This window comes from Rhinoderma darwinii, chromosome 12 (assembly GCF_050947455.1).
Source record: "Rhinoderma darwinii isolate aRhiDar2 chromosome 12, aRhiDar2.hap1, whole genome shotgun sequence".
In the NCBI taxonomy this organism is placed as follows: Eukaryota; Metazoa; Chordata; class Amphibia; order Anura; family Rhinodermatidae; genus Rhinoderma; species Rhinoderma darwinii.
The window spans coordinates 60,901,053-60,921,910 of NC_134698.1; the positions used below are offsets into that span (position 1 = coordinate 60,901,053).

The window sequence follows — 20,858 nt, forward strand, 5'->3', positions numbered from 1 at the left end:
ATTGAAAGGGAAATGGTAACACCCAGTTCTCTATTTATTCACACCTACTCCGTTCTTTCCAGGACTCCCATAGAAGTAAAAAGGGTGCGTGGCCGCCTCTCCATTCATTCTCCACCTGGATGTGGCGTCCATCTCCCGAAGTGGGTCGGTGGACCCCCATTCCACAGATAGGTGGGACCAACACCTAGTAGATATTTTTTTTTTTTTTTAGCATATCCTGTGGATGTCAAATGCCAGAGATGGTAATACCGCTTAGGTTGCTGCGCCCAGCTTCCATCTGGATGGAGAAAGGTGGTTTCCAGTTATTGCTTGTGGATTTTTGACCCAACAGACCTGCTGTTTAGTGTAGGAGAGATCATTGGAGTCCTTCCGTTAGAGAAGAACTGCTGCCGACGTTGGGCCAGGGTGGACAGTTACCAAACACCACCTCATATCCCTACTACCAGGGTCCCTATGATTGTGACATGGGGGGGGGGGGGGAGAGATTAGTTATAGCAGCACCTGAATTTTCAGCACTTGAGTGACTGGTAAAACTATTAATACAATTTAAAGAGGTGGTAATATTTAATGTGCAGGCAAAGAAAAAGACAAACTAACATTTGCAAAGTACAGAGAGCAAAAGGCATGATGTGTGCGTCAAGACTAAGTAATAAAACTTTTGCAAAGCCAAATGATCTTTAGTGCACGTTCTAAATGACTATAATACAAGTGTTTACTATACTTATTACAGTCCACGTTACAGCCGCGTTCATCACGCTTCATGTGACAATGGACACCCGCAAGCCATTCTAGATTCATATATAATTCATCTCTTCAATAATAAGCTGGTTCGATCTTATTGGAATAAATGTGACTATAGATTTCATCTACATTTATTATGACGTCAGCGTCATCCAGAGATTTGTACAACCTGTTTTCCTAGGTTTCCACCTTTCATCATGGACACAAAAGCCCCTGTAAGAGAAAAATGTCAAACCGTTGCACGAAGCATGCGTTCAGAAGAAAACGGACGATTGTAAAATCTTATTACACAAGTACACGTCGAACATACAAAGTAGGAAAAAGCGGCTTATGCCCTCGACCTTGTGCATTAAAAGCACAGCACATATGTAAGGTTAGATCTGATTCTAGGAAAGTTGGGTGACAACCAAGATCATTACAACTACTAGAGGGATTGTCACCCAACTATCCCAGACCCCTCTGTGAGATGCTGACTTATTATGCAGTTATATAGCCACTGTTGCTGTAGAATTACAAAGATTAGCCATTTAGGAGCCTGGGAAAGCTGGGTGACCACCTATGAGAGTTGTAATAGAAGACTTATTGGTTATCAATCCTTTTGCAGAAAGAGCTGAATAGAATATTAAGACTTCAGATAAGAAGACAACCGTTATATTTTCAGGTATAAAATATCTCTAGAAGGTCTGATGGCTGTATAAGGGCTCGTCCACATGCTCCGGAATTGGCACATTTTTTCCGGCCATAATTATAGCCGGAAAAAACGCAGCAGAATACCGTAGCAGCAAAGTGGATCATATTTAAAAAAATCTCATCTACATGCTGCGTAAAACTTCCAAACCGAAATTTACCTGCAGTGCGTATTTTTCGTACCGCAGCATGTCAATTCCTGCTACGGAAAGTGTGCAGAATTGCTGCATTTTCAGAGGAGATATCACCATCTCCTAACATTGGGAAAAACGCAGCAATTTACGCACCAATTTCTTCTGCAAAAACCGCAGGAAATGGTGCATTTTTGCCGCAGCGGAAAGGCTTTAACTTTCAACGGAATTGCTGGAGAAATTTTCAAAAATTTCTGCAACATTTACGTTAAAATAAGCTGACATTTCGCTACGGGAAAAAACGCACCATTTCCTTTGGGTTTTACTGCAGAAAATGGTGCGGATTTTGCTGCGTTTTTTTTCAATGTTGGGAGATGGTGACCTCTCCTCAGAAAAAACACAGCAATTCAGTCCCATATCCGCAGCAGAGAAAATTTTACACAGCGCGTGTATGGGATTTGTTAAATTTCACCCACTTTGCTGCTACTGTATTCTGCGTATTTTCCATCCGCAATTCCGGCCGGAAAATACGCAGCAATTCCGCTATGTGTGGACTGGACCAGCCCAAACAGTACATGGCACAGAATCCTCACGGTTCTGTATTACGGACCCATAGGCACTCTGTGGAGAATATGGTGCCTTACAGAGGCATGCAATGGAACTGCTCTCCACGCTGGGCAAGATATGAGGATCCTGAACAGGGGACACCGTGCCTCTATATACGCAGAATTCTTTAGGGTCAATGCACACGATGCGTACTACGTGCGGTTTTGCCGCATGTATTTGCGTGCGACAAAACCACAGCGTAATACAGTACCAGCATAGTCAATGAGATTCCAGGAAATCTCATGTCCACTCTGCAGTATTTTTCTGCATGTAAATTGACCTGCGGTACGTATTTTAAAATCCGCAGCATGTCAACTTATCTTGCGTTTCCGCTTGCGAATTGTTTATGCCTAGTGCTGAGGAGAATCGCACCAAAATCCGCAGCATGAAAACGCGCCGAAACCACATGCAAAATTTAAAACCGCACGATTAGATGCAGTTTTAACCTGCGAATTTCCTGCGTATTGTTACGGTTTTGGTGTGTATTTTCCACAGCAAAATACGCAACGTGTGCATGTAGCCTTAATGGGATGTGTAAATAAGCGTTTAAACTGGAAAACGCCCTAATGTTTTAGTTTGCTGCTCATGTTCCATCAGTCATTACCAACATAAACATTTATCTCACAAAGACTAACTAGATGGGCCGCCCCCCCCCCCCAAACTCCCCCCTCCCCATTAATTTGATTGAAAATGTTGTCATGCTTCACTTTACCTGTGGCGGCGCTGTAGGATAATATTAAAGAGAACCTTTCACCTGGGGCATGTAATAGGCAGGGCTGCACAAACCCTGGGGCACGTTACATTTTTTTCCTACCCTCCTCCGTTATTTAGATATTGGTGCCGTTATATTTGGCGCACAAAATTTAAATAACCCCCTGAACTGTCAATGGGACGTGTTTAGGCAAGGGAGTGTGTAACATCGCTGTAACACTGTCCAATCAGCTATAGACAGTGTCACAGCAAGAGCTGGAGAGAGGAAAGGGTGTGCACGCACACACTTTTAGGGCTGATTCAGACGAACGTTGCGTTTTTGCGCGCAAAAAACACTTGACAGCTCCGTGTGTCATCCATGTATGATGCGCGGCTGCGTGATTTTCGCGCAGCCGCCATCATAGAGATGAGTCTAGTCTATGTCAGTCACTGTCCAGGGTGCTGAAAGAGTTAACTGATCGGCAGTTAACTCTTTCAGCACCCTCGACAGTGAATGCCGATCACAATATAGAGAAACCTGTTAAAAAAAAAAAGAAAAAGTTCGTACTTACCGAGAACTTCCCTCCCGGCCGTTGCCTTGGTGACGTGCCTCTCTTGACATCTGGCACCACCTCCCTGGATGACGCCGCAGTCCATGTGACCGCTGCAGCCTGTGCTTGGCCTGTGATTGGCTGCAGCTGTCACTTGGACTGAATTGTCATCCCGGGAGGTCAGACTGGAGGAAGAAGCCGGGAGTTATTGGTAAGTCAGAACTTCTTTTTTTTTTTTACACGTTCATGTATATTGGGATCGGAAGTCACTGTCCAGGGTGCTGAAACAGTTTAACTCTTTCAGCACCCTGGACAGTGACTATCTCCTGACGTCGCGTACCGGAAATTTTTTTGCCGAGTTCGGCCGAACCCGGTGAAGTTCGGTTCGGTTGTCCGGTTTCGCTCATCTCAAAGACACTCCGTTTGGATGTTTGTAAACAGAAAAGCACGTGGTGCTTTTCTGTTTACATTCATCCTTTTGACAGCTGGTGCACGAAACAGGCAGTTGACCTGCGTGGTTTTCACGCACCCATTGACTTCAATGGGTGCATGATGTGCGAAATACGCGGAAATATTGACCATGTCGCGCTTTTTGCGCAGCGGACAAACGCTGCGCAAAAAGCACGGACTGTCTGTACTGCCCCATAGACTTGTATTGGTCTGTGCGTGGCGCGTGAAAACCCTTACTCTTCAGCTCTCTGCAGACAAGAACAAGACTGTGATCTCTCACGAGAGATCGCACAGTCTTGTCCTTGTCTGCCGAGAGCTGAAGAGTGAGTGAGAGTGCGCGCCACTCTCTCCAGCTCTTGGCAGACAAGGACAAGACTGATCTCTTGCCCAGTCTTGTCCTGGTCTGTCAAGAGCTGAAGAGTGAGTGAGAGCGCATGCGCGCACAGCTCCGAGCTGCATGCGCGCACAGCTCCGAGCTGCATGCGCGCACAGCTCCGAGCTGCGTGCACATGCTCTCCTCTCCCCAGCTCTTGCTGTGAAACTGTCTGTAGCTGATTGGACAGTGTCACAGGGATGTTACACGCCTCCTTGCCTAAACACGCCCCATTGACAGTTCAGGGGGTTATTTAAATATCGGGCACCAAATATAACGGCACCGATATCTAAATAACGGACGATGGTAAGAGAAAAATTTAAAGTGCCCAAGGGTTTGTGCAGCCCTGCCTATTACATGGTGCACTCAGCTGCACATGTATGGGCAGGTGAAAGGTTCTCTTTAAAGCTGATTGCTGGGGGTCCCATCAGTAGAACACTGTGATCAGCTTATCGTTAGGGGAGGGGGACAAAAGGTATTCTCTAAATTGGACAATCTTTTTTATTAGGATTTAAACGGAGATTAAAGAGGATCTGTCATCTCTCCTGGCATGTCTATTTTAGTAAATACTTGAATTCCCCATGAAATAACAATTCTGGAATATATTTTCTTATAACTCTGTGTTGTTCTTCCCAGAAATGTATGAATAAATTGACAACTGGGTGTTACCATTCCCCTTGTCAAAGTGGCTTGTCCCTACGCAGTCTCAATCCTTCACCTCTGATTGGACAGTGTCAGTCTGTGTAAGGACACACCCCCAACTGGTACCACCCAGTTGTCAGTTTATTCATACATTTCTAAGTAGAATAACAGAGGAACGGCACAACGCAGAGTCCTAAGAAAAGATGCTCCAAAATTGTTATTTCATGGGGAATACAAGTATTTACTAAAATAGACATGTCAGTTGAGATGACAGGTCCTCTTTTAACCCCTTAACGACCGCCCACCATCTTTTGACGGCAGGCGGTGCTGGTCCTTAGTCTACAGCGACGTGTTTTGGCGTCGCTGTAGGTTAGGCTGATGAGCGCTCCTGTGAGCTCATCCTCTAAGCAGGAGATGTATCTAACAGCTCCTGATCTTAGAGGAGCCTGCTAAATACAGCTGGGGTCGGAAAACATTCAGACCCCGGCTGTTTAACCCTTTCATCGCCCCGGTCCGTGACCACGGCAAGATCAAAGGTGACTCCCCGCTTTGATCTCGTCATCGGAAATCCAGTGATGTGATCAAACACCAGGGAATCCATCTGCAGTCAGCCCTGGGGACCTACAAAGGACCCCAGGGCTGTCTGTTCATTAAGCCTGCTGTTCGGGCACACGATGTACTGCCCTAACAGACGCCTGTGTCATAGTGACACAGTATTATGTATTAGCGTACAGGAGTATGCTAATACATTACAAGTAAAAAATAAAGTTATAAATAAAGTTATCCCTTAATGGGGTTAAAAAAAAAGTAACTAAAAAAATAAAGTCCAAAAAAAAAGTCATTATTTTTGCATAAAATATATTTTATTTCCCCTACACTAAATAAAAATAAAAAACCTACACGTATTCGGTATCTAAAGGACCGTAATAACCTGAAGAATTAATCTAATGCGTTATATAGCATGAAACAAGAACGGGATAGAAAATAAACATGAAAAACGATGCTGAGAATCGCTTTTTCTTATATTCACGCCGTAAAAATATCTTTTTTCTTTGTCCAAACTATGGGGGAAAAAATAAAATTTCTCCCGCATAAAACAAGGCTTCATACGGCCGAGTCAACGAAAAAAATAAAAAAGTTATGGCTGCTGAAACGCAGAGAGGTAAAAACGGAAAAATGTAGCAGGTCCGGTCATTAAGGGGTTAAAGGAAAAAATAAACATTTTCTTTTTACCTGCCGTGTTTTCAATTCCTTGTACAAGAGTCTCCTTAACCTGTGAAGTAGAAATGGAAAAAAAAACATGTTAAAAGCAGATAAAAATACAGTGTCAGCAGAAAACTGTATGAAGAGTGAGGCATCATGTCATTTTGTTCCTCTTCAGAACAGCGTGGTAACACTTCGTTCCCGAGAACAGACTCAGCGTTACATAATATTTTAAGGGGATAGTGAGTTTGCACTGGAGAAAATAGGACACTGGGAATCAGGCAGCTGAATGAAACTGTAGAGAACATAAGAACTTGCCCAAGTGTCAATGTCATCCCACTCCTGAACAAAATCAACATCGTTACCTACATATATGTGACTAAAAGGGTCAACAACAAAAGGTGCGCTACTTAAGAAATAACATCTGCAGCAGCATAGTAGGCAGAGACTCGGGTGATATATGTATATTTGGCAACAGTCCAGATTATGGCGGGACAATCCCGCAAATACGGACTGTAAAAGGGCCATCGTTTATGTAAATGTGTATGAAAAGTGGGTGTTTACAACCATTCTGGGGGCAATCCCAAGCAGAACGGGGGCAGGGCCAAAAGATCCAGATTTTAAAGCATTTAAATGTATTTGGATTCTGTCAACTTTAAAAAATCAATAAATGAATGTCTCATGTGACCAACATATTTAAGTCTAAGGCTAGATTCACATCCCATTTTAACATCCTGTTAAAACGGTCTTTTGTGGGGGGGGGGGGGGGGTTCTCTACTTAGGGATCTATAGGTTTTTAATGGGGCTTCTGTCATTGTTAAAATTGTCCATTTGTTTCCATTTTAAAAGTTTCCTTTAGGATCCGTTTTTTTCAAACTTAAACTATCCTGTTCAACTACAGGATCCTGAGGGACCCGTTTTTCTGTACACCGCAAGTTTATGGCAATAGAATGCTACGTGATAGGCATCATGTTGCGCCATCCTATTCGACATCCGTTTTTTTTTTACATGATAAAAAAAACACAGGGTTTTAACAGGATGCTAAAACTTTATATGAACCTAGCCTAAAATAGATGAGACGATGGAGAACGCGGAATCCTCTGAAATCTCCAATTAATCCTGATGGTGCAGTCGGCGGATGACCTCGTACACAGCCAGAAGTGGCGGCCACCGGCAGCAGAGGACCCCCGGACAAGAACAGTATATGGGCACCTTACTCTTCTATAAGTCAACATAGAGCACCCCTTTAATATCTTTCTAACAACCAACCAATAGTAATAAGGAATCGTGTGACTTTATCAAAGCAATAAAAACTTTATCCCCAACGCACCTTCAATTCTCCTGTTCTTAACCACTGACTGAGCTGCTGGAGAGCCATTTCATGTTGATCTGCGTAATTCAAGACCATAAATCTTTCCCTATCAAAAATTCACATAAGTACATGAATACTGTATTTACTGTGCCACATATTTGCATTATTCAGGTACAAGATTTGTAGTTTATTTGAAGAAAAATAAATATGTTAAAAAAAAAAATGGTTACTATGCACATGCTGAATATATACAGTATTAATATACACTGGATATATTCAACATGCGCATATTGTCCACTTTTTTTTTTTGCATATTTCTATTATTTTTATTATTATATAATAACACGCATTAGAATGTAACAAAATAAATTGGTATTACATTGTTAGATGGTAAAGTTAAAATTGCTTATTTTTTTATAACATACAACAAAAAAAAAAAACAACCTTGTGATATTGCGCTCTTTCAGGATGTCCTCTGTCTGAGGATGAAGAGGGGGTGGATAAGGAACGTCCTTGTTGTATTGTGAGATCTGACCACATAAAATGATATGGCTGTTCTTCGTCATCTACTTTCATAAACAAAAAGATTTTTTTTTAATGCAACATCTAAGGCTGTGTTTATACATCAAGGTCATTTTGTGTTTTCCTACTGCAATTTTTGCTAAATATTGGCATAAAACGCATTTTGACTGTAACGCGCGTGAATACAGTCTTAAAGGGGTATTCACATCTTAAACATTTATGGCATAAACACAGGATATGTCATAAATGTCTGATAGATGAAGGTCCCAACTCTGAGTACCGCACCTATCTCTAGAACGGGGCTCCCAGACTCCGAGTGGTGGCCACTTCCATAACTCCCCTAGAAGTAAAATGGAATTACGGAAAGTAGCAGTTGAAACAGCGTAGCTCGCTGTGCTACACAATTTCTGTAAGCCCGGCTATCTCTCTACTGAATCTTTACCTGGATGCGGTGGCCGACTCACCAGCCACGGACTGGTTCAGGGGGCCCCCATTCTTAAGATAGGTGGAAGTCATTGAGCCGATACCTGCATCTATCAGATCTTTATGGCATATCCTGGGATATGTCATAAATGCCTAAGATGGGAATACCCCTGTAAAGCCTAGATCAAATTAAATTGATTGTAATTATGACACCTTTTGACCCTATAAAACCACTACTTTGTAAGTCAGAGAATCACAGATGACTACATTATTGTCACAAGTAGAAACTGTGTCACAAGTAGAAACTGAACAGCTCTCCAGTGCCAAACAGCTCCCTATATTTCAGCTTCCTAGACCCCCTTTGAGTATAAATTTAAGAGTTAATTCATGCTAACTACAGTCCTACAAGAATGTTCAGATTTTTAATGGCATTAAGGTGGCTGGTCGAACAAGCTATTATTCCCAACCCCCAAAGACATGTATGCTTGACCGAGCGTACATGTGAACTTAACGGGGAGAGGGGAATAAGCCGTTGCCAGGCACTTCTGGTATGTCCAAGAAATCTAACATGCCCGAGCCTTCTCTCCCCCCCCCCCCTCCGACATCTGTTGTTGGGGGAGAGTTGGGACACCCCCATACACATTAGACAGTCGATCCCGCCTATATCGGTCGATATTAATCTAATGTGTATTGGCACCTTGATGCATCAGACGAACGCATTTATGCTGAGAGATCATCAGGACAATAAGGTTATATTCACACACAGCCGATTTGATGAAAAATGTCTGTCCCCAGAAAAAGGCTGCAGGAACAGCCCCATTCAGATATAAGGAACTGATTTTCAGTAGCAGAAATGTCTGCAGCAAATCTGTCGCATGTGAATGTGCCCTAAAGGGGTTGTATCAGAATACAAAAACCATTGCTGCTTTCCTCAATGAACTCTGACACTCTTTTCCATAAGCTGTGTCTAGTATTACAGCCCGGTGGTATGTAACGGGGGGCTGAACTGCAGTACCGGACTCAGCCATGGACTAGAATGGCGCAGTTTCTTGAGCAAAGCAGCCATGTCTTGCTGATGTCATACAAACCCTTTAATGAAGGAAAAATAATAGTGCTTGATGGAATTGAAATATTGAATATTTACCTGACTTATAACAACATCGCTGATTTCTCCTCCGACATTGTCAAAGTACACATCCACTCCATCAGGACAGCATTCTCTCAACTTCTCTACAAGACCTTTGTCCTTGTAATTCAATGCAACATCAAAACCCAAATCTGAGGTCAATACTGAACACTTCTCATCCGTCCCACATGTTCCAACAATACGAGAGCAGCCAAGGAATCGTCCAATCTACAGGACATGTGTTGAATGAATGTGAAAGACGTTATATCCACTGACTGCCCAAATACATTTAAAGTGAATCTGTCAGTTCATGCTGCCCTATCTAAATAAGGCTATGTTCACAAGCTAAAGTAAAAACGGCTGTAAAATATGGAGCGGTTTTCAAGGGACAAAAAAAAACAACTCAGTTTTTCCCATTGAAATCAATGGGCAAATGTTTGGAGGCGTTCAGCTTCCGTTTTTTCAGGCGTTTACGCCCCCAAAAATTCCTGAAAACACTGCGTGTGAGCATAAATTAAGGCCTCCTTCAGATAGCCGCAATGCAGATATATTTTAGCATATGTATTGCGTCTGCAAGACCCTGACCCCTTCTCCCTTAAACACCACCACCTTATGGTGACAAAAGTACGGTTCAATTCAACCATGGGGAGTCAGGCTCTCGCGGCCATGATACGGACGCTAAAATGTGGTCACATTAGGGTCATCTCAGAAATGGCTGATTTTGGCCAACCATTGCTTTAAAATTATACGCAAACAATCGTTCAAATGGCCGACGTCAGACTACTGCTGTAGTTCGTTAAAAACAAGTGATTTGTGATGTCAGGATTTCGGCTGTCGTTAGCTAAAACTAGGCGTGTATTGCATAATTGGCCAATTACTGACGATCATTCGCCACTTAACGCAAACGCATTCGGTTGTATTACACTTTTTCAAAAAAAATAAAAATTTTTAAACCTGATCTACCAGTTTAGTCGGGCAAGTTGATGGTCAGATCATTCACATTGTGTTCAATCCTAACCTTAAGTGTATGCAGGGCCGGCCTTAGGTTGGATGGCGCCCTGTGCGGGACCTCTATTGCCGCCTTCCACAAAACAAAAATTAACCACATATATAGACACGTACATACTGGTACATATATACTATACATACATACATAAAGACATATTCAGATATACAGGCAAATATATATGCACACATACACATAGGTAAATATATAGACATACATACACAACAAAAAGTAAAAAAAGCAGCACAGTTCTTCCAAATCCATAGAGTCAGGGTGCAATATTCTCGTTGGGGCACGTGACCAGTGTCCCTAGAAATTAATCAGATCCTCCAAAACACGAGACAGCACTCCTTGGTTAGTGAAAATAGGGGTTTATTCACCACATGCAGGCATATATATATATATATATATATATATATACACACACACAGACACACACACACAGGCACATAAATACACACACAGAAACATATACAAAGACATATGCTCGATATGTGAAAAAGGAAAAGACGGCGCACCTCTAAGTTGATAACGTATTTGTAAAGGGTGGATGTTGTACAGGTAAGTGTAGGTAGACTCACCTGGTTAAGTTGTGCAGGATCATCACCACAACTTGACTTTATTACTTATTGGGTGAATTCACCCAAGTTCACTGATCAAGCCTCTGGAGCCGACCCACGGTTTTGAGCTCCAAGGGTGGAGTTTCTTTTCCGTGGTCACTTGGAATCGAGAGTCTGGAAAAAAGATGCTGCTTGTATCGGGCACTCCTGTGCGGCTGGTTCAGTAATTCCACAGAATCATCGGATGGATTTAAATCAATTTATTGGACATACTAAAACAATAAAAGTCCTGCTGCAACGCGTTTCAACCTCGTGCTGAGGTCTTTGTCAGGCATATCGATAGACGAAGACCTCAGCACGAGGTTGAAACGCGTTGCAGCAGTGACTTTTATTGTTTTAGTATGTCCAATAAATTGATTTAAATCCATCCGATGGTTCTGTGGAATTACTGAACCAGCCGCATAGGAGCGCCCCCGATACAAGGAACATCTTTTTTCCAGACTCTCGATATACAAATACATAAAAGGCACATATATACAAGCACAAAGACACATTCACATACAGACCATATATACCCACACAGGCACATATATTCTCAGTGCAAATAATGTAGTACATGTTACCTGCAGTCCTATGTAACATCACAGATAACACACAGTGATAACTCTCTGAGTACAGATAATGTAGTAGTGTTATCTGCAGTCCTATGTAACACCACAGATATCATAGTGATATAACTCTCTGAGTACAGATCATGTAGTAGTGTTACCTGTAGTCCTATGTAACACCACAGATAACACACTGTGATAAGTCCCTGAGTACAGATAATGTAGTAGATGTTACAAGGAACTTGTCACCAGCATTTCACCTATTGAACTCTACACACCTCTCACTGGCTGCTGCTGTCAAAAGTTCATCGGCGTTATCCCCTCATCGAAACGCCTCCTCTTACCGTAAATAACAGTCTGCAAACATTTTTCTCCTTTTATGGTAATCCGGCAGTCTCGTTCCTCGTCTTATGGGCACCGCCGAAGACTGTCCCACCCTGAATGCTGTCAATCAAAAGTAAGCCGTGACTCAAAAGTAAGGAGGCGGGTTAAAGACTGAGGAATGAAAATATGACTCTTTTGAAACTAAGACATGACTCTTTTATGCTCATTAGCATATGGCGCGGGAACACTAAATAACTGACTACTAAAGCTACAGAGCCGACTAAGCAGATAATTATAGGTTACATGAAAATAATTTTTCACCCACTTCCACCAGGTATTGCTGGTTTAATAGGTGAAATGCTGGTGACAGGTTCCCTTTAAGGGGATTTTACACAGGACGATTATCAGGCAGACAAGCGTTAATATAACGCTCGTTGCCGATAATTGCTCTGTGTAAACAGGGGAGCGATCTGCAGATAAACGAGCAAACGCTCCATCATCTGCTGGTCGTATCGTTTTAAAAAAAGTAAAATATTATTGTCGTCAGCAGCACATCCCCCTGTGTAAACGGAGATGCGCTGCCGACATGATAATAACTAACGACCACTCGTCCACATACATAGCTCCGCGTGACAGGAGCAATCGACCGCCGATCAACGATGTCTCGTTGATCGGCGCTCGCTGCACTGGCCGAGTGTCAGCAGGTGTAAAAGCGCCTTTACCTGCAGTCCTATGTAACACCCGAGATAACACAGTGATAACTCCCTGTGTACAGATAATGTAGTAGATGTGACCAGCAGTCCTATATAGCACCACAGATAACACACTTTGAGAACTATACCCAAACAGGCACATATGAAGACAAACAGACTATATATATATATAGATAGATAGATAGATAGATAGATAGATAGATAGATAGATAGATAGATAGATAGATAGATAGATAGATAGATAGATAGATAGATAGATTAGATAGCTATATTGTGCAGTGTACCTCCAAACTTGAGTTACACTTTGAAAAGATTGTTTTCATTAATTAATTGCCATGAATTCGTTAAAGTTTTATAGATTACCATATATTAAAATGTGGTATTTCCCTTAAGGGACAGAAGTGTATATAAGGGGAAGTAGAGTATATAAGGAGCAGTAGAGTGTATATAGGGGGCAGCAGAGTATATAGGGGCAGCAGAGTATATATAGGGCAGCAGAGTATATAAGGGGACAACCGAGTATATAAGGGAACAACAGAGTATATAGGGGACAGCAGAATATATTGGGCAGCAGAGATAGGCAGCAAAGTATATAAGGGGCAGCAGCGTATATAGGGGCAGCAAAGTAGGTAAGAGGCAGCAGAGTATATAAGGGGCAGCAAAGTATATAAGGGGCAGCAGAGTGTATCTTCATTTTATCTGTTCTACTTTAATATCGAACATACACTTACAAACAGACAAACACGCGCATACCGGTACATATACACACACATACCGGAACATATACACAGACATACTGGAATATATACACACAGAGACACTTACCATCTCCCCTTGCAGACAGGATCACAGGCATCTTGCAGGAGGGGCTGTGGGAGGAGCTTCCTCCTCTGCTCCTGTTTACTCCGTGCGTGTAACGAGGAGCTGAGGACAGAGCAGAGCACCGTGGCGCCCCCTACATGCACTCGCACAGGTCGCACACCCCTAAGACCGGCCCTGAGTGTATGGCCAGCTTTAGTGACAAGGCCGTACAGCATAGGCAGTCACGTTTTCTTTAAAATATAAAAAAAAAAAACTACCACATTTAAAAGAAATTATACACCGGGTTGAAGACAGTGTAATGTCCTGGGGTTGATGTGTCCAAAGGGCGCCTGCCCTACACCTTCTTCAGCTCAATCACAGAAACTAGAGCAGGGGAAGGCTGAGAGGAGCCGCCTATCAGACACATCTCCTCAAATCCAGCACATTACACTGCCTACGACCTAGTGTATAAGGTACAATTATACAGCGCAGCAGCCTTTTTTTTTTTTTTTTTTTTAAACCCTTAAAGCGTAACTAAACTTTCAGAAGACTTTTGACATGTCAGAAGTTTTGATCGGTGGGAGTCCGAGCACTGAGACACCCAAAGATTGCTAAAACGAAGCGGCAGAAGCGCTCGGGTGAGCTTAGCTTCTGATCAGCTTTTTTTGGGAAAGCCGAGCAGTTGGTGTACGGGATCATAGACTTTCTATTGAGTCCGTACATCGTTACGAGAAAAGCCGATCAGAAACCAAGAGGCTCAGCGCTCACCCGACCGCTTCTGCCGCTTCGTTTTAGTGATTGGTGGTGGTCTCAGACATGTAAAAAGTTTTCTGAAGGATTAGTTACCCTTTAATGTCTGTTACACATTTTTTTCACTAACAGATCAAGTTATTGTTCTCTTTTTTTAAAGGCTATGTACACCTTTGAAATATTTTTTTTATAAAAATGTGTATCAATGTTATTTGGCAACTGTCAAAATCCTTTATATTCAAAATTAATTTTACTTTTTGAGATACAGCTGCTTTGTATCCAGTATACAGAGCAGCTGTATCGTGCACTAAGAACTGAATGCGTCAGGTCCGCGGGACTGACGGGTTCGGCGTCAGCTGGTCCTGCGTAACCTGTAATCGACCACATCTAAATTATTAACTTAGATGTGATCGATACTGCGTGTCAGAGACATGAAGGACCCGCTGACACTAAACCCGTCAGTCCCACGGACCTGAGAGATACAGGTTTCAGCGCTAGATACTACATATAGCTATAATCTTCGGACTACCTCTATATCACTTACCTGTCCAGCCAATGACCCACAAGCTCCAGCAGCGCCACTAACAACCATGGTCTGATTTCCGCCAGGGATCACATGACCTTTCTCTTTCACACCAAGAAAAGCAGTCAAACCAGTTAATCCGACTACGCCCAGAAAATGTGACAGGTGCCCATCTACAAGACTAGGGTCCAGCTTTTTGGAAATAACATGGCAACAAAAAAACAAAACACAGGCATTTTTAGTAACCATCATTCTCCAAATTTATGAAAAAATACTACAATGTTCTGTTTTCTGCAGTGAAGGGGCACGCATTGAACAAATATCGATTATGGGGACCAGAATAGAGTATGTAACATACAGTATGATAAATAATATATGTGGCAACTTCATTCTACTCAGCGATCCCTCTCAGGCAGTGAGCAGTGGCTACAGGCAGGGCCGGTCGTCACGCTCATTGGAATAGAAAGTGTTGCGAGTCCTTTACAAAAAAAAACTCCATAAAAGACACGAAAGCAGGTGTATAAGTCAAGCTAAATCTGGGACCACTTGCATTTTGGATAGAGGTTCTTAGTCACTAGTCATACCCAGTGCCCATCACCTGTCAGAATATGTTAGTGACCCAGAGAAGTAATCACAGATGCCTTACATGATCAGGAATATTATCTATTAGCCCATTTACCGCAGTAGATCACTATGGATATTAACCTCTCCTCTATCATAAACCACCAGATATGAACCCCTCGGTACATTAGACCACAAGGGATGTTAACCTCCAAAACACACTAGACCATTGGTGGAAATTGAATCGCACTTTCAATTATATTTGGATGTACATATCCATAACATTGTATGTTAGCATTATTTGTGCAGTGTATGGCACTTCTATTCAGGAGCTGTATGGTAAAATTTATATAGGTATTACACCGTTTAGCCATAACATAACCACTGACAGGTGAAGTGAAAATCATGGATTATCTCAATACAATGGCACTTGTCCATAGGTGGGATATATTATGCAGCAAGTGAACACTCATGAGCACGCATAAGGATCTGAGCGACAGACAAGGGCCAAATTGTGATGGCTAGATGACTGGGTCAGAGAATCTCCAAAACAGCAGGTTTTGTAAAGTGTTCCCGGTATGCAGTGGTTAGTACCTACCAAAAGTGGTTTAAGGAAGGACAACTGGCGACAGGGTCAAGGGCGCCCAAGGCTCATTGATGCACATGGAGAGCCAAGGCTAGAATATCTGGTCCGATCCCCCCAAAAAAACTACTGCAGCATAAATTGATGAAAAAACGTAATATTGGCTATGATAGAAAAGTGTCAAAACACACAGTACATCACAGCTTGCTGCATTTAGGGCTGTGTACTCAAGTTGACCGCTGTCCACTAGCACAAGCGTGGGCATGTGAATGTCAGAACTGGACCATGGAGCTATGGAAGTAGGTGACCTGGTCAGTTGACGTCCAGGTGCATGTGTGTCGCTTACCTAGGGAAGATCTGATCCTCTTTACATAGTGCATCCTGGTGCCAGTCGGCTGAAGCAGTGTGATGCTCTGGGCAATGTTCTGGTTTGAGCAACATGACAAAGAGTTTAAGAGGTTGACTTGACCTCCAAATTCCCCAGATCTCAATCCGATCGAGCATCTGTGGGATGGGCTGGGAAAACAAGTCTGAAACATGGAGACCCCACCTCACAACTTACAGGATGTAAAGGATCTGCTGCTAATATCTCGGTGCCAGATATCACAGGACACCTTCAGAGGTCTTGTGAAGTCCAGGCCTCGATGGGTCACAGCTGTTTTTGTGGTATGAGAGGGACCTACACAATATTAGGCAGGTGATTTAAAGAGGCTCTGTCACCAGATTTTGCAACCCCTATCTGCTATTGCAGCAGATCGGCGCTGCAATGTAGATTACAGTAACGTTTTTATTTTTAAAAAACGAGCATTTTTGGCCAAGTTATGACCATTTTTGTAGTTATGCAAATGAGGCTTGCAAAAGTCCAAGTGGGTGTGTTTAAAAGTAAAAGTCCAAGTGGGCGTGTATTATGTGCGTACATCGGGGCGTTTTTACTACTTTTACTAGCTGGGCGCTCTGACGAGAAGTATCATCCACTTCTCTTCAGAACGCCCAGCTTCTGCCAGATCACGCTGTGACGTCACTCACAGGTCCTGCATCGTGTCAGACGAGCGAGGACACATCGGCACCAGAGGCTACAGTTGATTCTGCAGCAGCATCAGCGTTTGCAGGTAAGTAGCTACATCGACTTACCTGCTAACGCCGATGCTGCTGCAGAATCAACTGAAGCCTCTGGTGCCTATGTGTCCTCGCTCGTCTGACACGATGCAGGACCTGTGAGTGACGTCACAGCGTGATCTGGCAGAAGCTGGGCGTTCTGAAGAGAAGTGGATGATACTTCTCGTCAGAGCGCCCAGCTAGTAAAAGTATTAAAAACGCCCCGATGTACGCACATAATACACGCCCACTTGGACTTTTACTTTTAAACACACCCAGTTGGACTTTTGCAAGCCTCATTTGCATAACTACAAAAATGGTCATAACTTGGCCAAAAATGCTCGTTTTTTTAAAAATAAAAACGTTACTGTAATCTACATTGCAGCGCCTATCTGCTGCAATAGCAGACAGGGGTTGCAAAATCTGGTGACAGAGCCTCTTTAATGTTATGGCTGATCGGTGTATTTGGCATTGTAATTTGGTCAATATATTTTGGGAGTATTTGAGATATGTATATTTTGGCACTGTATAGTTTATTGTTTGGGGAGGTGGTTGTGGGCCTGTATAACATTGTTAATTAACCAACTGTATGCCAATGTGATTTGGTCACTCAGAATTAGAAAGTTATTTTTTTTTAATGTAATTCTACTAAATGTGATTTTACTGCTATTATAGGTACGCTCATTTGCACCCAAGTTACCTTTGTCAGAGCGTTGCCTTCCAATACACATGTTGTCTGCCAGGGCCAGTTAAAGTTTGTGACAATATCTCCAGGTTTAATGTGACTGTGTCTACTTTTCTCCACCACTCCAATACCACCACTATCCAGCACTTCTGAGATCTTCCATGGCAGGATATAATCTGCGCCTGTGTCATCGTTCATGCGGCAACGCTGGAAAAATTAAATAAGTGGACAGTTAACTACACAGACAATTCAGAATCTGTTTTACCTTCATCTTGTAATGGATAAGATGTACATCCAGTTTTACAATACCATACTCTATAGTAAGGTATCAGTGGTGGATTAAGTAGACCATGGGCCCTGGGCTGTTACCCAAACTTGGGCCCCCCTTCCTCACCGCCGCCCTGCCGCGCCGTAACTATTTTTAACACTACCTTTTTGGGCAAGCATTAACAGTGTTACGATTTCCCTTGTCACAGCGCGGTGTCCCTACATACTGACAGTATCACACTGTGCAGGGACACATCCTCCTGACAAGGGGAATTGTCTATCAGTCCTGGACTGCAGAAAGACTTTTTGTGAAATACAAGGATTCCTATAATAAAAATGTCAGGAGAGGTGACAGATTCTCTATAAATCTAGTGACTCACAGGTGACGACGTCTCAGATTCTAGTAGTTTTTTTCCTCTTTTCTTCTCCATCCGGTCCAGCGCTCATGACGACTTCTCCCGGCCATGACTCATTTCTGCAGAATTTGCCACTCAGACGTCTCCTCACTTTTCCAACATTTCCACACCTATAAACGAAAATAAAGTTATCATGGTGCCACATACTGTGCCCCTAAATATAATAGCACCAAACACTGCGCCTGAATATAATAATACCACACACTGTAAAACACCACATACACACAGCCCCCTGTACATAGTGCCACACACAGCCCCTGTAGATATTACACACCCCCATAGATATCGCCATACACAGCCCCCTCTATATATCACACATCCCCCCCCCATAGAGAGCGTTACACACAGCCCCCTATAGATAGTGCCAAACAGCCCCCCTGTAGAGAGCGCCACACAGCCCTCCCCCTTGTAAATAGCACCAAAAAGCCCCCCCTATAAAGAGCGCCACACACATACCACTGTGGATAGCACTACACAGCCCCCCCCCTTGTATATAGTGGCACACAGCGCTCCCCCTTGTATATAGTGGCACACAGCGCTCCCCCTTGTATATAGTGGCACACCGCGCTCCCCCTTGTATATAGTGGCACACAGCGCTCCCCCTTGTATATAGTGGCACACAGCGCTCCCCCTTGTATATAGTGGCACACCGCGCTCCCCCTTGTATATAGTGGCACACAGCGCTCCCCCTTGTATATAGTGGCACACAGCGCTCCCCCTTGTATATAGTGGCACACAGCGCTCCCCCTTGTATATAGTGGCACACAGCGCTCCCCCTTGTATATAGTGGCACACAGCGCTCCCCCTTGTATATAGTGCCACAAAGTTATGTACACATTTAAAAACTTTATATTCTAATTATATATATAAAAGTATGTGTGTGATTGATTGATTTCATTAAAAAATATTTTTACTTTTTGAGATACGGCTGCTTTGTATCCTGTATCCGTCAGGTCAGCAGGACTGACAGGATCAGTGACACGCAGGATCCACCTCAAATCTATCACATCTAAGATTATAATTTAGCGCAGGGCCCGTTTCACTGATCCCGTCAGTCCTGCTGACCTGACGGATACAGGATACAAAGCAGCTGTATCTCAAAAAGTGAAAATATTTTTTAATAAAACGGAATTACAAGTTGCACCAAACACACATTTTTATAAAAAAAAAAAAAAAAACGACGTGATTTTTGCGACGTTTTTTCCGTAGACAATTGCTATTTTAGAATTTTTATTCATAAAGTTTGAAAATAATAGTAAAAAAATAAGCTTTTTTACGTTTCAGCTATTTTTTTTGGTAATAACAGTTTTACCCTAAAATAGACCTTTTATTTGTAATCGTCATTGTTTACCGTAAATTTTAATATATTACATGTCTATATTAGGGTAATTGGGTCAGCGCTAGCGTTACAACAATGATTGGCGGGGGGGAACGTTTTTTTTGGGGGGGTGGGTATTTTATGTGTATTTATTATTTCTTTTTTTTTGCACTTTTCTTTACTATTTTTTTATTACTATGGTCTGTCCCCCAAAAGGTCAAAGAAGACCTTTGGGGAACTTTATATATATTTTTTCTTTATTTTACACCAGGTTTTTCCACTGTAACTGGGGCTGCACAGCAGCCCCAGTTACAGGGGAAATCAGCCCTCTCATAGTGACGATTGTCACTAATAGGGCTGTGCTGGGTCTAGTTAGACCCAGCAACAGTCTGTCACTAACGGCACCCGGTGATCATGTGACCAGTCACATGATCACCGGGAGGAATAGAGACAGCGCCGCTGCTGCTGTCTCTATTCCTATACACAGCGTTCATTGAACGCTGTGTAAGAAAACATCGGAGAAGACAGAAGCAGCGAAAGCTGCTTCTATCCTCTCCTCAGGGTCCCCGGCAGTCACTGACAGCCGGAGACCCGACATTCAGCTGCCCGATCGCGCGGGCAGCAAGTTAAAACCCGAGCCGTAGAAAGTCTATGGCTCGGGTTTTAAGGACCCATCCCTGACCGCTGGCCGTAAAAATACAGCCAGCGGTCGGGAACCAGTTGGGTAGGAGGATAACTAACCTCAGCGCCGGTGACCGCCCGGCTCTTCTCTTCTCTTGCAGCTTTGGAGTAACAGAACAGCCGTCCGTCGCTGTTCTGTTACTCAATGGCGCACTTGTCAGGGAGGCGTGTCCTACCCCTTTCCCGGCCAATTCCCTGCTCCTCCCCTCCTCATCTTCGGAAGTTAGCAGCGCTAGCGCGCTGAATAGGTTTGGAAGATGTGCGGTTCGGGCTGCCATGGGCCCCCTGGGAGCCTCGGGCCCCGGGCGGCCGCCCGAATCGCCCATATGATAATCCGCCACTGTAAGGTATAGACCGGGGGTGCAATGTTAGAGCATGAAAATGTATCCTCATTAAAGTACTGAATTTTAGTGCCACAAAATTTGCGATTGTTTTCGAAGGGTTGTACGAGATTAAAAAAACATGGCTCCTTTCTTTCTTTCAGAAACAGCCCCACACCTGTCCATGGGT

The 20,858-nt window shown here is 43.2% G+C and overlaps 1 protein-coding gene across 9 annotated transcripts in view; it reads right to left on the reverse strand.

Annotated features, from left to right (window-relative positions):
• Positions 1–529: 529 nt before the first annotated feature.
• The window catches only part of PTGR2 (prostaglandin reductase 2), a 126,589-nt gene continuing 106,260 nt past the window's right edge, over positions 530–20,858 (reverse strand). For 6 of the 9 annotated variants that reach the window (XM_075844775.1, XM_075844772.1, XM_075844774.1 and 3 more), the window contains 7 exons: positions 17,682–17,873; positions 14,764–14,934; positions 9,476–9,685; positions 7,831–7,952; positions 7,405–7,492; positions 6,105–6,144; positions 530–954 (listed from right to left, as the gene is read on the reverse strand). In XM_075844775.1, the coding sequence (XP_075700890.1) occupies positions 890–954; positions 6,105–6,144; positions 7,405–7,492; positions 7,831–7,952; positions 9,476–9,685; positions 14,764–14,934; positions 17,682–17,873 (888 nt within the window). In that variant the 3' untranslated portion in view covers positions 530–889. Of the gene's footprint in view, positions 955–6,104; positions 6,145–7,404; positions 7,493–7,830; positions 7,953–9,475; positions 9,686–11,814; positions 12,076–14,763; positions 14,935–17,681; positions 17,874–18,313; positions 18,460–20,858 lie in introns of those variants that run through there. The other 3 variants (XM_075844778.1, XM_075844779.1, XM_075844780.1) reach the window with 3 other exon arrangements.